Source organism: Maylandia zebra, linkage group LG7, assembly GCF_041146795.1.
Source record: "Maylandia zebra isolate NMK-2024a linkage group LG7, Mzebra_GT3a, whole genome shotgun sequence".
Classification (NCBI taxonomy): Eukaryota; Metazoa; Chordata; class Actinopteri; order Cichliformes; family Cichlidae; genus Maylandia; species Maylandia zebra.
The window spans coordinates 5,462,968-5,482,064 of record NC_135173.1 but is presented as its reverse complement, the minus strand read 5'-3'; the positions used below and the strand labels follow the sequence as shown (position 1 = coordinate 5,482,064).

Below are 19,097 nucleotides of genomic sequence, written 5' to 3'. Positions count from 1 at the left end.
GAACAGATAACCCGGGTTTGTCTCTTTATAAAACTCATAGTTGCATAACTGCACAAAAGCTTTGGTCTGAGCCCAAATCTCACTGATGCCAAACAGATCCATAAAAGGAGTACTGATCCACAATTGGTGGGCAGGTCACATGACAGAATACTCCAGCAAGCCAAAATATACTTGTGTGGGAGCTAAGGTCCAAGTTGTTAGACAAGAATGTACAGTGAGTCTGCAAACCTAGACCAAAGACTTTAGCACTAATTTGTAATTCCATAAAAAAAAAAAAAAACCATTAAGAACAGCAAAGTCTGTAATAACAAATGTCAGTGCAAAAAAACAAAACAAAACCCAAAACTGATGTTTACATACAATGTCATAATTGTAAGAACATAAACATGTTTGACTATACAGTAGTTCCTTGTATTTTATATTATGGCTCAACTTCCATTTCTCAAAAAAAAAACAAAAAAAAACACTAAAGTCACCAATAGCTCTAAAGTATGTGAAGAAACTCAGATGAATTTTTCTTCCTGGTTTATATCAGTTTTAAACAGTGAGATATGGGATTTGCTCATGTATAAGTCTCTGAATATGTGCACATTCATAACCAAGAATAAAAGGAAGAACTATTAACAAGCAGAAGTAGTTTCCCAAAAACCATCTCGGTCTTTGAATCTATTCTACCACTGAACACTAGATGGCGCTACTCTCAAATAAAGTGTCAATGGATTTTACTGAGAAACTGCTGATGTGATGGAATAAAACCTCATTTTAGTCTTTCCTTAATTAAATTTGATACATGCATGTTTATATACACAGTACATTATTGCTGTGAGATCAAGTATTAGACAAACAGATAACACTGGAACTATTACTTTGAAAAACAAAAGCATCCAAACAAAGAAATTAAAAAGACAAACAAAGTACCCACTGCTACCTGCCTGGGAAATAGCTGACCTGACCAGGCTTCATGTGATATAAACTTCAGTATTTAAAGCAGAGAAGTATCACATCGTTTCATATTGCTGCTGGTGGATACAGCTTTAAACTCTCTGAAAGGTTTGCCTGTGCACTGCATTAGTGGTCCTTTTTTAAATCAAGTACTGACCTAAAAATTCTGTAAAGAATAATAACAGTTTCTCATTACAGTTTGATATACTGTTAGATATGTGAGCCTGCTCACAGTTTGATATAAATTCAGCATAAATGTACAGGCTTTGGTTGCAAGGTCTCATTTGGCAGCCTCAAAGCCCTTGTGTTAGAGTTGCAACCCTCAGTGCACAATGATAAGGTTAAGACACTTTGTTGGGACACTGTTAAACAGAGAGAAACAAACCAATGGTGAAATGCGCAGGTTGTATGGACAAACAGTCTGAAAATTTCTTATTACAATCCAAAAAACTGAAACCTCATTTTCTCACATGACAACAAGAGCAGGCAAGTTAACACTTTTTCTGTGCAGCCAACAGAATTTAAATACAAATTTGACACCACTGCCCATAAAAGAAGGTGCAAGAATCTAATACACGAAGCATGAGCACATGAGCACACGCGAGCACACACAACAAATTTAAAACTTACTGGCCTTTCACCTTGAAAATGTCTTTGAAAACTAGACAAGCAGTAACAGAGAATCCCAAGCATATTGTCAAAATCAATAACTCAGTAACATTTGTATAACACTTTAAAATGTCACCGACTTGGGCAACTGATGTCCACTTTGAGGCACCCTGCAAAAGTCTGGACTGGACTGGACCAAAGCTACTCCTACTTCTGACTGTCCTGAGGATCTTAAGTGAGTCGGAGGTGACCCGGTGTACAACAGCGGTGCTGGGAAGGCAGAATGGTCTCTGGGGCCCCTGGAGAAAGGCTTAGAATAACCGGGTGACATGGCTTTGTGCGGGTCTGAACAGCTGGCAGTGGTGCATTGGAGGGGACTAAGTCTGTCGGCAAAACTAGGTGGAGGAGGGGCAAGGATAGGATCCTCCACCCAACTGCCCTCTCCTACATATTCTGGTTCTTGTGGCAAACTGGGAAGGGCACATAGTGAGGGAGGGGAAGCAGAGTGATGCATGTAGACAGGAGGTGGAGGCAGAGGGTACACAGCAGGGTCATATTCTCTGTTGTATGATGGGTTGTTGTGCAGGCTAGGAATTTCCTCAGGAGTGGAGCTCAGCACTCTTTCTAGATTACGGTCATCTTCATCAACCTCCGAAAGGTTGTCATACTGTGAGGTGTTAGAAGGCCGTCTATCTCCTGCAGATACCGGGACGTATAGAGAGACTGGGAACTTGGTTGGCTTTGGGGGAATTCTGGGAGAGGAAGACGAATCTGTGAAGGCACGATTGGGGGAGGGTTTTGAGGGCAAAGATTTTTTCTGCAAAATGTCAAGTGATGTCGGAGGTTTAGAGTATAGTTTTGGGGATAGCTTAATTTGATTGACCAGTGGTGAGGCTGAGCGGGGGGAGTGAGAGCACTGCTGGATACCCGGGCCAGTCCTAGCTCCCAGATGGGGCGAACAACCTCCCAGTGGCATTTGGTCAATCTGGTTAGGGAAAATGAAAGGTGGAGGTGGTAGATCAGGGAGATCCATGATTTCCTCCTCAGCTTCCATTGTATGCATATCCAAGGGAGGGGGCTCATAGGGTGGAGGCCAATCCACAGGTTCTTCTTGGATCTCTGTGACTGAGGTCTCGTTTTCCTCGTTGCCCCTCTCTTGACTAACTGCTGGGAACAATTCCTTAACATCTCTCCTTACCCCTACTTTTGGAGGGATCGGAGGATTTCGACAAGGCCTCAGAGAAGATGGTGTCCCTTGTGTGTGAACCACAACAGGGTCTGGTGAAGGCAAAGTAGGTGTGTTTGGCCTGGAGAGGCTTCTTGATTCCTGGGGCTCTTCAAGGGAGGGAGGCTGATGTGGGGTGATGCCAACTGTTTCCTGGGTATCTGTACTGGGCTGGCTCTCAGACTGCGGACTTATTTTGACCTTCACAGAAGAGTCAGGCTGCAATGGGAGAAGGAGAACTGGTCTCTCTTGACCCAGAGGCTTCTTGGGTAACTCATCTGACTTGGCTAAAAAAGGAAACAGAATTTGTGGGTTATTACAAGACAAACGCTGTGGACAAAGAAGCTTAGGATTGGGGGGGGGGGGGGGGGGGGGGGGGGGGGGGGGGAGGCCTGTAAAAGAGCATAGGTGCACCTGGAGGAGGTTGGTCCAGCTTTTTACTGCGTAGTTCAGTCATTGCTGTCTGCAACTGTTCAACTACAGCATCATCAGGCATGAAGAAAGAAGCAGCCAGCTGCTCCTGAAGAAATTCTCTCAGGTCCTCTAACTGAAGTTTCTGCAGGCGCTCTGATTACACACACAATACAGACAAAGGAGGAGCAAAGTAATCTATGAGGATAATCTCCATGAGGTGAGGAATAGAAATGTTACTGTTAAAAAGAGTAGTTAAGCTCAGATGTAATGTTTAAAGATACCAAGTAAAGAGATGCCAAGTAAAGAATTGGCCTGTTAAAGGAGTTGTTTTGCAAGAAATCAACCAATGTGCTGAGCCAGTGCTAGAGTATGCCACCCAATGAAAAATCAGCTTTTGATTCTTCTCCACAGCAACCGACTACTTCTGTTATGTAAGCCATCCAGTTAGGAAGCAGCCAACCGAGAGGAAGCGTGCGATGTAATCCACACAGTAACACACACTCGTGTAGCAACAGCAGCCGCGGCCGTATCTAGGGATAAAGCGCGGCATGGCACAGCCTCATACTCACTTTTGTGTAACTTGAGGATAGTGTAAGCCATAGCAGATAGCATCTTCTCCCCTTCCAATATGTAGATGTCCCATAAACGCAGGGTGAGGGTGAAAGGTGTCTGTTAATTTAAGAGTCAGTCTCATCAAAACATAATAAAACTGCCATAGGTGTAGTTCTAATTTAAAAGTGAAAGTAAAAGAAAGCATTGTGAGGCACTCATTAATGGGACTAGATATAACCCCCCCGAAAAAACAGTGAAGATCTGGAGGAAATCCAAATACTCACTCTTTCAATGAAGCACTGCAGAAACCATTTTGTGGTGTAAATCCCTGTTGTCATCTGCTCCTTGTCCTGTGGAGCAGGAATGAATGCGAAACTCTGCCTTAGAATTTGTTTTCAGTTATAAATCTCGCTTTCCAAATACTCTGGGATCTAAGATCTGCAACATGCGGTCCTTTGCAACATGAATTAATCAAAAAAAATGAGAAATGACCTGATTGTTTGAAATGAGTCTGAACTTCTAAGGTTTCAAAGAGCTCAATTACTCTTGTGGATGGAAGGATGGATGGAAGGCATCAGTCATCAGTCTGCTACTCACCAGGTGTTTCTTGAGCTTAGGCAGCATTTTGGACAGGATTAGCTCATGATGAGCCTGGAAACGGTGCAGCTTGGGAAATCCCGGGATGAAGAACCCTAGCGGGGAGGGAAAAAAATTAGTCAGCAGACTATAAATTGTGTATGGCAATAGCAGAGATGTATTATATACAAATTAAAGAGAAAACGATTACTAAAGTTAGTAAAGCATCCTTATATTTTTAATTGGTTTTAAACAGTACAGTTACTTCCCAGACATTAATTAGCTGTGCTTTCCTGTTTCCCATCTCTGTCTCACCGTGCATGGAATGCTTGTTGTCGGTAAGGAGTTGGGACAGAGCCCAGAAGGCATCCTCCTCATTCAGGTACATGAGCAAGATGGCAGCGATCTGACTCATCCCCTGGCAGTAGCTCACCTCCTGGGGGAAGACAGGAGCAGAAATGGCTTTAGTTAAACAGAACGGGCAAATGAGAGGAAGTATTCATAATTTAATAGCACACACACACACACACACACACACACACACACACACACACACACACACACACACACACACACACACACACACACACACACACACACACACACACACACACACACACACACACACACACACACACACACGCTAAGAAATGAGGGAACAGAGAGCATCTGAATGTCTTATGAGGTCTGAAGACAGACTCTGGAAGTTTTACTGTACACAACAAGATGTAGTGTTGGTATTATCAGCACTTCAAACCTGGATTGTACAAATATGTACACTAGCCAATCAAAGACTCTCAGTAATGTCATGCATCCAGCTTCAATTACTGACAATATGACTTCACAATGATTCAGTGACTTAAACTAAACTAGCCCTTGGCAAGCACATACATGCAAACACAGACACATGCTTAGTATTTGTCCATATTAAGGCTGATTTATTGTGTAGCTACCAACGGACACGACAGAATATCCTTCCAAGGAAAAGCATAAATACAGTTAGGGTTATGGTGAGGTTAAACTACACATTCCCCACATTCTTCACTACCATCACATAGGCAAAAAGAACAAACATGCCTCCCCCCCTCCAACTCTCTCTTCCCTTTTCTCTCTTGGCTCTCCTACTGACCCAGTTTCTTCTGAGCAGTGTGTGAGAAGAGGGGAAAAAGGAAAAAGGGAACGACACATGCCCATTTCCTCTGGCTCAAACACCTCTACCACACAGGAATCGACTACAAAAACCAATCAGAAAAACAGACTTTGGCTTGCCTGCGTGTGGTGTACTCTTCAAAAGTCTATTGCTAAATTTCTGCTAGTTGAAAAGCGTAGGAATATTAAAATCTGTTCAATGTGAATGCAAATGATAGATGTAAGTGTTCAGACACAGGATACAAATGCATACGAGTGCTGGTGATTCTGTGCATGTGTGTAAACTCTGAATTTCACCATGCAAAGAGAAACACTTGGAAAAATACACTAAGACCCTCAAGCAGATGCATGAAAAACTCATTATCTCTGCCTTCAGATCCACAACTGTGATTCAAAGACACTGGTGCAGAGACACTGTTAAGATGACTGCTAAGTGAAAAGTAACCAACTTGGCTTCTATGAGAAATGAGGATGTGAGGTTTGTTTTTCTAAAAGCTGCGCTTAGCTGGAAACAAGGCATCCTCTTACATTAAGACAGAATAAAATCTTAGAACAAAAGAGAGTGAATTGGCTTAATATTTGTCCTGAAGCTAAAATATTGTCAAAAGGGGAAGTTGGTCTAATAGTGTGAACAACGGTCTATCTGCTACACTGTGTAGCAATTAGGCCAAGCCAGTCATAAATAAAAGATCTCTCCTAAGGCTTTAAACAAGAGTGACAACAGATGGGTCTGGATAGCTCGGCCTGTTTTCCACTGTACAGAAACTAACACTCTTGATGGATGTGCTGCTTGTTCCTGTGCAGCTAGTGTACACAAGACTCCTCCATATTATGCAACACAATGTTACCGTAAGTACGGACACAGATACACGGACAAATTTGCTCACCGTGTTGTAGACAGAGTAAGCAGCTAGTACGTGAAACAGCGCCTGTTGCCTGGAGAGAGAACAGAGAAGCCACCAGTTAAAACAACCAAACAAACTGAAACGCTGTGTCGGAGTAAAGCGGTTCAATTGAACCAATTATTGTATCCACCCAGTCGCTTAATCAACCCTCAGTATTGTTGCTACACATTTAAGTCTTAATGTGTGACAGGACTTCTTTTATGGCTGAAGAAAAAAAAAAAAAAAGACCAAAAAGTTAACTTTTATGGTTTTCTTTTCGTAATGACCTTGTGAAGTAGAGAAGTATATATTTTGTTCGTGATATGTGAAAATATGCTGTCATATATGGAAAGCCCCACAGATGTTCCAGAAATTACATCTGATTACAACTGCTTCAGACCTTGAACACAGGCGGCCAATGTGTGTAGGCTAATGTGTACAACGTGCACACGGCGTAGGGATAGTAACAGATCTAATGTACGCAGATGTAGATAGGACAATGCCCCCACAGGCTTCTATAGTAAATAGATGTCTTATGGACAGGGACAGAGACAGGAAAGGAGCTTTAAATAGCTGTCAGTTTCTCAGTGTGTGTGAGACAGCTGCTGACTTGCAGGGAAGGAGTGGGCAGCCAGGCAGGATGGAGCGGTGTTTTGGTCTATTTGGACTCGGTGGCTTTGAATTGGAGGGGAAGTACATTACAAAGGGCAAAAACAGAGCACTCAGTTACACACTCAGAGTGAAGAGTAACACATAACAGCGCCTTGCCCCAAGCAAATACAATGAGAAACACAAGAAGGTATTTAGTGTTTGGAAGGTAAGTCTGTGTACATTTGGTGATATAAGTTTCTGTTGTTGCAGTGGTATTACAGTACATGTGACGCCAGCGCACATTTCTGTATAATGCCATTTCCTGTGGGGCTTTGCGCACTGACAGGAAGGCTAATAAAATGCAGAGAGGAGGAAACCACATCTTTGGTTTTGTGTGTGTGTGTGCATGGCACTGTGTGAGTGCGTGTGTAAGTGGGGAGGGGACAGGGCTACTGCAACGTTTAGGTCAGAGGTCACACCCTGCAGGAACCTCTGTCAGGGGAAACCTGGACATGTGACCTGACAAAACAAAACAAAAAAACCTGACAAGGCCACTTGTAACAAAAAAGAAACAAAAAACAAAAAAAAAACAACCAAGGTTTAACAGTTTGTATGTGTGTATAATGTGTTACATGTGGATACAATGAAATACTTCAGCTTCCTCCTGAGTGAAGCTAAGAACTCACTTGACTCCAAAGCGATCCATGAACATGATGTGGTTCCTGAAGGTTCTGTTAACATCCAAGTCTATCTGCTTAATTTCTGTGGAGAAGTTACGAGCCTGCTGCTTCATTTTCTGGATAACAGGGGAATGACATTTCTGTGTGTAAAAACCAGGACACAGTTTCTCAAAATCATAGAAAATTGCCAACAATTTTAATAGCTTACCTCATATTTACCATCTTGTTTCACCTTCTCTATGTCTAAAAGCAAGGCCCAAGCTTGTCCTCTAAGTTGGAGAGGAATACCTTTATATACACGCTTCGCCAGCTGAAACAGATGTGACAGAAACACATGAACACAGGCGTCACGTTTGAATGCTTCTTGAGGTGTACGCCTTTTAGCTCTCTTGATTGACACGGATTCATCTCATACACTCATGTACTTGTTTTTTTTTTTTTTAGCCATCTCCTCACGATAGTCTGGTAAGAGGAGATGGATAAAGGAGTGAGCTGTGCTTAAAAGAGGAATGGAAAACAGATTATAAAAAGAAACAGAAATAGTACATCAGATAGCCAAGCAGAAAAAAGGAAGCATGGGCTAAATTAAGACATGTTGGTGTCTGAATGTTGATGGGTGACTATCGACCTTTTCACTGCTCTTGTATTTGTCCCATTTCTTCACCATCTTCAGCCATTTCTCAACTCGCTCGAGCTCCTGCTGCTTTTGCTGGAGAGAAGAAAGACAAAACAACATGTGGTTCAGTGCATGTGAGAGTCGGACATAAATAGATCACTTGAATGGTAAAAATATGGTAAAAATATGAAGTAGCTATACGTTAAAATGTTCATACCTTTTCTTCAAGCACACTTGGTGTTGGAAGCTCTTCCTCACTGGAGAAGGGCAGGAATACACAATATGTATCAAAGCGGTAGATTAAGAGAGTAATCTACATTTTATAATGATAAAAAAAATCATCATAATCTGAGAAGTAGCATAGACAGAACGATGGGACCAATTCAATGCAAGGGAATGTGCACAAATTTAAAATAGTGCAAGGTAGAGACCAAAGCTTCAAATGTACTTACTGCAGGAAGCCAAAGCGGTCTGTGATTTTATAAATGCTGTAGTCAGCATCCTCCCACGGATCAATACTGACACCCTCCTGCCTGCCCTGAAACACAAACAGTTCAAATCATGCATATTTGGACAGATCCATTATTTTCCTCTTTAAACCCTGCGAGTCAGTGCACTACATTTTAAATTAGGAGCCTGAGACATGAGCCTTGACATTTTCTGATGATGTTCTGCCTTCCTGACAGATGCAATTGAGACTTAGCCCATGCAAAGGTAGGGAGCGTGTGAATGCTGATCTGTGTAGTATCCTCCAAATGAAACGTGACAATCTTCTGTGGCTACACCTCTACAAATGCATTATGCTTTGCAAAAATATTCTAAGTGTAACCACAAATTGGTCACTATGGAAATGTTCACAGTCACAGGTTTTCCTGTAAACACCTACCTTGTCATATTTAGAGATGATTTCAGCCCGTTCTTCTGCTATTAATGTGTCTATGTCCTTCTTCATGTCAAAATCTATAAGAAAACACACAGAAATAGATTAAGAGAGTAATCTCTCTTAACCTGTGTATATGCCAATGCATTGGCATATACATTGGGCATGTGGAAGAATATTGACCTAATATTGAGGTAAATATTGATTTACTGCTGATTGGTATGGTAGGATAATTACACACTTGATCCATGATATAAAATGTTGCTTGAATGTAAAAGAGATAACTGTAAGATAAAACTGCTACAATCTCCTTGCATTAAACTTAACGAGATCCCTCCATAAAAATATGACACATACAGAAATTGTGGGGTAAACAGCCTATGAGTGTATGCTGGAGTTGGTAGAGGGCTTGAAACAGCACGAAGCAATGCAGCGCAGCAGCGGCACTGACATGTAGCAAATTTCGAAATTTAAATATGGAATATAACGGATGAGGCATGTTACATGTTTATGACGCAGTGCAGTTAGAGTTGGCTGTCTGAATTAGCTTGCATGGTATTGTCCAATGCAATTCTTCACATTGACTTTTTGAAGAGTGTTTGTTTTAAAAAGGTTACACAGGAAATTAGTATAATAAGTCAGCTCTTTGGAATAATACTATGTTATACTGATTCTCGACACATGCAGCCAACAGAAACCTCAGGCAGTAGATTTTTCGTAGCATGCCAAGCAGCAACAGGTGTGAATGCACCTGTCATCTCACACAAAGACCCTTTAACTTTTCCCTGCAGACCCTTACTCATTGTGCTGACAGGAGACATTGCATTTGAAGCGATCTACAATTCACAAAACGTACAAGTTCAGGATGCAATTTGTTTCTCAGGTGTCTTCCCACACACATAAAAAGGTATCCAGTGCTGCTGAAATATGAGCACTTCTTGGGACTCTCCTACAATTAAGCCTAATAATGGAAGAGGTTTGCCACAGTAGAAACAGGTGCTCAGTGAAACCAGACCTCTGAACAAATGGACTCTGTTGCTCTTTGCTTTCCTTTTCAAAATTTCCCTTTTCTCATCCACCTCAGCTTGAGCCATTTCAGGGTTTTGATGGCATCAGCATACTTTCTGAACAGCTGTGTAAACCGTCTGTGAGGTGAGCTCGGTAACCAAAGTCTTATCTTACCTATATCACATGATCAGATAATGTGGTCTTACTAGTGTATTTATCATAGGCTAAATAAGTCGTAAAGAAATAAATTAATAAAAAGCTGAGCACGTTAAGGCAACTATTGTTGTGATCTGGTGCTATATAAATAAAACTGAATTGCACTGAATACTTTAACTATGCACACAATGTTTTTTAACATCGGAGTTGATGTGTGGAGTGTCATGGCACCACATTGTAAAGCTACATAATTGTTTTTCTTAATTAATCGAATTTTTAAGCCCTCTTGATTTAATTGTATTTTCACAATTATCAAAAGTTTAATTTATGTTTCTCTTCTAAGACATGCACTGAATTTAAGTGAATATCGAGGACTAATCTTATTTTAATGCAATGACTTAGTAGGAACATCACACAACACGGATGTGTAAGCAAGGTTATGCCAAGAGAACGTGCTCTGTTATTATGAGTTCAGCTTTAATGGTACTGCCAGTGAAACCTAATTCAAATGCATGAGGAGTTAATTGATTTATATGCCAACAACTTTAACACTTATGGTCATCAAAGTGAAGATTGCTTTACTGCATTTTCACATGTTTATAAATGTAAGTTGTAAATGTATAAAATATATATATACACACTCCGAATATGTATAACATTTCATTATGCTTTGTACAATGGAATTTCACTTTTTAAAAGTCCTGTTTGCTGAGGGAATTTCTTTAAAAATAAATAAATAAATAAATAAATAAATAAATAATTAAAGCATCTGTCGGGCTTCATCATTAGGTCTCAGATGCTTTCTTCCTGTGTTGAGTCTCCACACTGCTGATAGCATTGTTTTTGAGCCAGGAAGAAAAGGAAACTAGTGACTGCCACTCCTTCAATAACAGGTTCAAGGAAAACTACAGAAAGAGTGGGACAAAATTCTTCTTCCTCCAGCCATTAAACAAATATTTCAACTCTTTCAGACTTGGACTGTGTGATCAGCAAGAAAGATTTCAGTAAAACTGCAGTTGATCTGTCTGTGTAGGTTCTCAGTCATCCAGGTCAAAGTAATCTAAGGAGCTTGGAAAGAAAAGCGACCGGACTTCTTTAAGTTTTCTGAAGACGTTTCACCTCTCATCCGAGAAGTAAGATCATATCACACTAATACAACTGGTGATTTGCTTATGACTCATAAGCAAAATACAAGAGAAAACAGCTGAGGCTACATCCGTGGCTGCATCAAAGTAATTTACTTTACTGCCCTTTTTAAGTGGTGAACAGGAAGGTGGTTACTTGTGGTCGGGATCAGGGTGTCAACAGATGGAAGCTCAATGGAAAATCTGCTTAAGCAACTGAGAAGGTCACCAAGTGGGAGAAACCTCACACGAATATCACACCTGGGGGAGTTAATATGAACAGGGATGTGTCATTTGTCTAACTGTGTAGAAAACAGAAGGAATGAATAAAGGTTATGTGTTTGAAAGAAACAAAATCGGCCGCTTGAGATAGTGAGCAAACAGTAAGCTGGAATTTGAGATGGTTAACACCGCTGAACATTCAGAAGAAGAAAAACAAAACAAACAACTGTATGGCTACGTTTTGACAACCATGTTGCTAACAGGGTAGAAACTAAGGCTTAGATGACATCATTTCCTGTTATGACATAGGGCTCTAAATTAGGCTCACATATATAAGCTCACAGTGCACAGTTGTAACCACAAAGAGCTTGCAAAGCATTCTGAGTCACAGTCAGCTAATTACAAGGTCTTCAGCGGTGATGCCGTGATGCGGCAGTCAAAACTTCCTTTACTGATTTATCACTAACATTTCCTATCTCTAAATGTTGCTCACATACTCTAAAATGTCATGGATAAAGCCATAACCAGCCTGGCTTTTGCAAGGAAAAAAATTAAGCCAAGTAGCTTTATTTCAAAGACTTACTGGTAGCACACTTTTAAACAGCTCTCCGCACTGAAAACCAAAAGGCCATTTATAGTTCTATCAGCTAACTGCGGTTCAAAAACTAAAAGATATATTTAATCTCACAGGAAACAGAACACAATTCTCAAATGTTATTTAAACATATTTCTGTTTCCCTTGGTTTCTGATCATCTCTCTTTTGGCTTATAATCAATCTTAATCCGAGCGGATTCCGATTTAAGACAGGATTATACAAGTGCCAAGTAAGAATGAAAGCTTGGGATTACAAGTAGTCTGGCAATAACTTACCGTAGGGCCCTGGAAACTAACCACAAGCGCTAGACTCCTATTTAGATAGAGACACGATGACATATTTGCAATATGTGCATGTGGGTTGATATCTTGAACTGAAGCCTTCAAGTCAAACTACCTCAGACAGTTTGTACCAGCACAAGGGCAAAAACACAAGGGAGACGAGCTAAGGTCAAATTTGGAAATACTGGAAAAAAGTTGACCTGAATCCCGAAGGTCAGATTCGTTGTTAATATCTGATATTAATATTGTTATTAATATCAAATTTTTACGTTAATGTATTTTATGTGGCTGTCACTCAAAACACTAACCTCACTGCTGATGGCGACGCAAAGCAAAAGACGCCAGATGTTTCGTTCTTTTGAGCACACGATTAGTCAGCGCTGCATGGTCAGCCAAAGGACACTCAGATCAGACAAGCTTGAACCATGCACCAACTCAGCCTGGTTACCTTGCAGAGTAAACTCTCACACTCACTCTTCAGATGCATATTTTATTATAAACATGTACTGTAAACCACCACTGTTCCTGCAGAGGATCTTACAACCTCACTGTCAGGGTACTAATAAGCATGAAGTGTCAAAGACAAACACATTTTTAATGAGTCACGACTAAGATGTAAATGATCTAAATCTGATGCTTTATCAAGGGTTTCTCACTTCCCTACATCAAATGAAAAAGCAATTCAAATTAAGAATATGGTGGAATTATACATCTGTTGCTTAAGTTTATAATCGTATTAATTACTACAGTCATTAGCAGAACAATTTATGACAATTAAATTGAAAGAATGTCCTGCGGTGCATTCCATTTCCCCCGTCATTACATTAGCTCAGTGGTGTAGCTTTGTGGCGGCTGTGAAGAACAAGTATGTCATTCTAGTTCAGAGAAGGGAAGCTTACAAGCAACCACATGGCTTTAATTTCCACATGAAGAACGCTCAAGTCCCAGATGGCAACAGAGCTCCAGTTTTGTAATGGGTGTCAGACACACAGTGTATGCATGTAAGCACGGATGTGTCCAAGAGAAGCAGAAAAGAGCTGGAAAAAGCAGACAGAGAGCAACGGCCACGAGGTGCCCTCCCTACTTTAAGCAGGGGCGAAGAAAGATGATCATCCAGGGTCAAATTAGATGGTAATAGAGGCCAACTGAGAGCACTATTAAGAGATGAGGAATGTCATAGAAAGCTTAGAACCTACTTAGAGAACAGGAATCATTATTACAACAAACACAAGAGTGACTATTTTTGCCTCTAAAAAAATAAAGTTATGAAACCTCCATTAAAGCAAGACCAAAGCAGCTGAAACAAGATTATTGTATACTCAAGGTGAGTTAATCAGAGAGAATTTTTCCTAAGTACAATATAATGGACATTTAGCTACCAAGTCATATTTTTAGAAGCCACGTTTTAACATGCTCAAAATATGATCACATTAATTTAAAAAACAAGCTCAGATATCTCAGTATCATCAACAGCTTCTATATATGGCTCCATACTAACAAACATGTTTGGCAGGTGTGATGGTGCATGGACAAGAGCCATTTGTTTCACCGTGCCCATGCCAGTAGCATTTTTCTCAAGGCTTGCTCATAGTGGCTACTGACTCATAGCAAAGTAAAATAAACTGTGTACTAAATCTTTTCTTGACTGAGCTGAAGCAAACAGCAAGTCCATACTAGGAATTCAAAGGACAATTTGAGACAAGAATAATACCACCCACCTTAGGCCACTTAGAGAAAATCTTACTTTTGAGAAGCTATGGTCTCCTTAACAAAAGATTCCCTGTCTTCCTTACTGTCTGGGCCCTTTCCCCTGCCGCCCCATCTCACTCACTTTTTTGTAGTGTTTATGCATAGAAAATACAGACACAGACGTTGTGGCCCAGGGGGAAACATCCAGAGCTCAGGGACTGAGAAAAAGCACAAAGGCTCAGAATAGCTTGCTGTCCCTAAGGACTTTTTTGTCCTGCTGCACTCTATATTACCCATGTCCCTCTGCCTTATCATTTTTCCAGAGAGAGCCACACAGAACATAGATTATACCAACATTACTCACCATCCAAATGTGCCCTTTTTCCTTTCATGACAAAGAAAAAAACAAGATGGAGCAGGAGGAAGAGGGCTCACCTCACCTTGTATCACTCAGACTGAAAGCAGTCTCTGTTCATTACTGTGGCTTGAGAGCAGGAAGGGGGGGTCTAATTATAAAAATGACCACACAAAGTTTTAGATGCTAGAGAAGCAAGCCCATCGCAGGCCTGTTTCCCAGAGTGCAAGCAATTTTTTGAGGAGTGGTATGAGGAGGACAAGAATGTCAAGGGAAGAATATTTATAAACACAAAACCTCAGATCCTGCAGAGAAAGCCACATTCTCATAAATGGATCCTCATCTTAGGAAAGACACAGTCACAACATAAGTGGTGTAGCTAGAAAAAACCCAAAACCCAACGTATATCCACACTTTAAATAACTACTGTTGTGGTAATGTTAGTAAACTCATACGTGAAGCTGAATGACTAATAAACAGAGAAAAACAGGTTTTTAAAAAAGCAATGCTTAAATCATGCTGATGATAGACAGATCTCATATTTAACCATTTACAAAAGCAGCTTGCTGCACAACAAGCGTCCTTCACCAAATTAAGAGCAAACGCTCAGGTCACATTACTAAGTTCAAACGTAACCTCTGATACAGCTTCCACTCTTTACAAACCATTATATTTTGCCCACCACAGCACAGTGCTAGGTTTTGGAAAGCCAAATAGATTAAATAATTCAAGAAGGTGAACACAAAGAGAGGATGTTACCCAATGAGGAAGAGCCGACCACGGCCAAAGTCAAAAGCTGAAGAAAAAAAAGAAAAAATGCCAGGCTTACCGTTACACACGGCGCGTGTGATTCGGTCAGTTTTAAGATTGTTTACAAGAACAGAAAGAGAGGATTATGGAAGGGGGACAGCATACACTGGAAGGACACTTAAAGCAGTTCAGCAAAACGAGGTTAAGTATTTGGGGCAAAAACTAATTTAAAGTGGCATCTAGAAAAGACACAAACAGAGCCAATCATAGAGGGGAAATTCCAAGATGGTCCGTTTTAGCCATTCTACAAAAAACAAACAAACAAAGATTTCAGCTATTATCCCATGAACCGACCACTCGTGTCCTCATGGGTGTAGCAGTTTTCAGCCTGAGTGACAATTTACAATCTCAACAGTGGTGTGACCTCAATTTCACTAATGACGGAGTGTGGGAAAAAGAATTGGGATCATTTATAGACAAACTAGCTCATGCAACTGTCAAAATGAGTTCTCGCAGAAACCTAGTTTCTTGCACCATGATTGTGATAAAGTAACATACTGATCAAATGCTAAAATGCTGTATTTGAGACTTAAGGATTATAATAGTGTAAAGTAATTTTATTACACTGGTATCTATAATCTATTTGCCCTCTTATAACTGCCTTCTTAATATGATCATCCTTGTGTATTAATATAATTTTAAAAGGTGCTAACAATCGCAGTCTTCATAAAAGCATCATAAATGCCCCACTATTCTGAGATATTCACGGACTATACTATTAAGTTCCAATCCACTGGATGACTTTGGCTTTTCTGTGCAGAGTTTTCAAGTTCTTTCTAGGAGTGCAAGCACAGGTTTGGCAAATGAGGAACCCAAGTTGTATGTAGGTGTGAGTGTGACTATGTTTGTCTGTATGTAGCCTGTAAAAACACAGAAAAGCTATTCAGGGTGTGCAAAGGTCTATTACGCAATGCATGGTGACACAAACTCCAGGATCTTGTCACCCTGAAAAGAAAAATGTAGAATACTAATGGCTGGGGATATTGAAATATTTTGAGGAAAATCTTACTCATTTCTGTCCAAAATAGCTTCTGTGACATCTACCCTACCATAGATTATGATTGAATAATACTGTCAGATGAAGGGATTTTGACCAGCCCATTTGTGATATCTCGACCTAGCATGGCTCACAACACAATGTGCGAGACATTTTCATACAGATCAACAAGCAGTGTTGCAGCTTCTGGTTCTGATGTAGCTCTCATTTGAAATAGGCCGGACAGCTTTATGCACGATACAGTAAATAAAAGAAAAACAAAAAATTAGACATTATTTTGTTGGTTGATAAAAACAGACCAACACCTGGACTTGCCTCAAGTGTGCCTCGGAACAACTTTTCATAAACATAGCTATAACCTATACTACTAAGCCCCCACACGCGATATGGTACACCTCCCCAGCTCTGACCACGATTGCATTGCAACAAGATGATCAGAGATTACCTGTAGGTGGTTTAATCATGTGACAAGGCCACTGAAAACCTTTCACGGGTTACACTATTGGGGTAAAGTGTTTCTTTTTCTTCTTTCTTTAAAAGGCTGGCAAAAGGCTTCACTATTCGGTGCTTTTTGTGACACTGGCCCATTTGTAAGCCTTTGGAATCTATCATAAAGCCGCCATTCAGACCAACAAAAAGACTATTGTTGCTTCTCTGCTGTAATAATATTATCCCAACAGAAAACAATGCAAACTCCTGGCTGAAAACGAACATGTGAACCATAAACAGACGTAAATGTTGTATCAGAGTAAAAAAAAGAAAGCGTCTGTGTTTATGGTTTATTTGACTAAAGCCAATTATGATCCTTTCCTCCAAGTGCTAACCAAGGGATTTACTTATTATCTATAATACCGCAGAACATAATACTACATAATTGCTTTTAAGTATGCTAAGCAGGGATATAAAACAGCAAATTTATAAAAGCTTAATGAACACATCAGTGTTCTAAAAAAGGCAAATTCTAGTGAGTCATTAGGAAAAAAAGACAAGGATAATAAAATAAGGGCTCACATGCTCTGCCTCACATGTGGCTGACATCCTGCTTGCAGTCAGAACAATGTTTAAAGGGAAAAGTTTTACTCACACACATATCCTAAAGTCATCATGTGCTGTTGGACTCTAGATCAAATTGACGGTTTGAAAACGATGAGATCCACGTAATATTCATTTTTGAAAATGCCATGCCCTATCTGTAAGTGCACACAGATTTACAGATTTATTTTTCTCATAAGGGAAAATCTAATATTAAAGGGTGGTTGACTTATTGCTATCTCAAAAGCTTTACAACATAAACCAAATGAAATCAGTTCTTAACTAAAATAATTAGGAACAGATGCAGGAGATAATTAAAGAGGCAGGAAATTGTGACGTATGGGTGGGGTTCTCACAACAAGAAGCAAAAGCATAGAAACACCTTTCTGATATGAACAGAAAGCAGCATCTTTAAAAAAACACAGCTGTGAAGTGTGTGTATGAAAACCTAATATAGCACTGACTTAATACGCCTGTACAATACTTCTCATGCTATTACCAAGTACATATTTAAATTAAAGAGGTAATGTGCACATTAGCAATATGCACATCTGTAATATGAGTCTGCAATCCAACACAGGAGAGCTAGAGCTGCTGGACATCTTTCACTTGAGTCTGTCTGTCTGTAACCTCCCCCCACTCCACATTTGAACCAGCCAGACTCCCATTAACCTTCCAGAGGGGGGACCAAACACGGTGTAGCATGACATACAGACCAGCTACTGGCCTACTTTCGGATGCTGGAGTCTGCTTTCTGAGTGGTGGGATATTCAGAGTAAACCCCAGCTGGCTCCAGTTAAAAAACTATGTCGCTTTTCGGACATAAAACGACAGGACATTGTGTCGAACACAACTATAGTTCCCGATTTTGACACTTCTCTCATACCTGCGAAGCATACATTAACACAATGCGGAACTTAAAGATGGTAAGAGCGAAACTGATTAAGAAATGTCTTTGCTTCGTGAGAAAAAACCCCAGACTAGTGGTGTTCGGGTGAAACGCCAGATAATTAAGGACACCGAGTCATCTTCCCTGTTCTTAAACACTTGTCTTGTCACGGTTAACACGTAATTTAACAGCTGGAAAGCTCGCGAGAGTGATGCAAAATCAGAAATTCCCAAAAATGAATACCGCTCCTACACTTCTCTTAACCACAGAGGGTTTGCGAAGTTAGCCAACTTCTCTCACCATAAACCGTATCTGTTCCCTAAAAAAACCCTAAAACATTCACGAGCACAAACCTTCACTTCCATTAACGGTTAACACGAGCGCTTTCTAACAGCCCTGCACGTGCGACTAGTTTTAAAACGAGTGAACAGGGGTTCATTTACTGATCTCTAGCTGGTTGCGCAAGTTGTGAAAACATAACAGGACAGGAAAAGACAGTAACAAACGGGTCGTTTCGTTACAAGCGCTAATCAGATGGAGAAGACAACACAGTGTGTCAGAGACGCTAAAGCTGTCTCCGCTCACCTTTTGAAGTGACTTCTCTGTTGCCGCGCTGTACAAACTACATCCACTATTCTCATTCTCTCCCTCGCTGCGAAGGGGAGCTGTCACACCGACGTTGCCACCGCGGTAAAGGCTCGTCCACGAGTGTCGACTACCTCCGCTCAAATCGATGTTGGTCAAACGGACAACCCCTCCACCCCTTCCTCCCTCCTCACTCAGCCCTGCTCCACATGCCGCGAGCGAGTTGGCTGCAGCT

The 19,097-nt window shown here is 40.6% G+C and overlaps 1 protein-coding gene across 1 annotated transcript; it reads right to left on the bottom strand.

The window, feature by feature from the left end:
• Window positions 1-11: 11 nt before the first annotated feature.
• Window positions 12-19,078, bottom strand: si:dkeyp-19e1.3 (uncharacterized). Its single transcript, XM_004563375.3, has 14 exons — window positions 18,863-19,078; window positions 9,125-9,198; window positions 8,691-8,776; window positions 8,456-8,495; window positions 8,251-8,331; window positions 7,831-7,932; window positions 7,629-7,738; window positions 6,355-6,403; window positions 4,634-4,754; window positions 4,340-4,434; window positions 4,027-4,092; window positions 3,760-3,859; window positions 3,191-3,343; window positions 12-3,063 (listed from the first exon to the last, which is right to left on the bottom strand). The coding sequence occupies exons 2-14, from the start codon at window positions 9,188-9,190 to the stop codon at window positions 1,676-1,678; spliced, it is 2,457 nt and encodes an 818-aa protein (XP_004563432.2). The 5' UTR covers window positions 9,191-9,198; window positions 18,863-19,078; the 3' UTR covers window positions 12-1,675.
• Window positions 19,079-19,097: the final 19 nt, after the last annotated feature.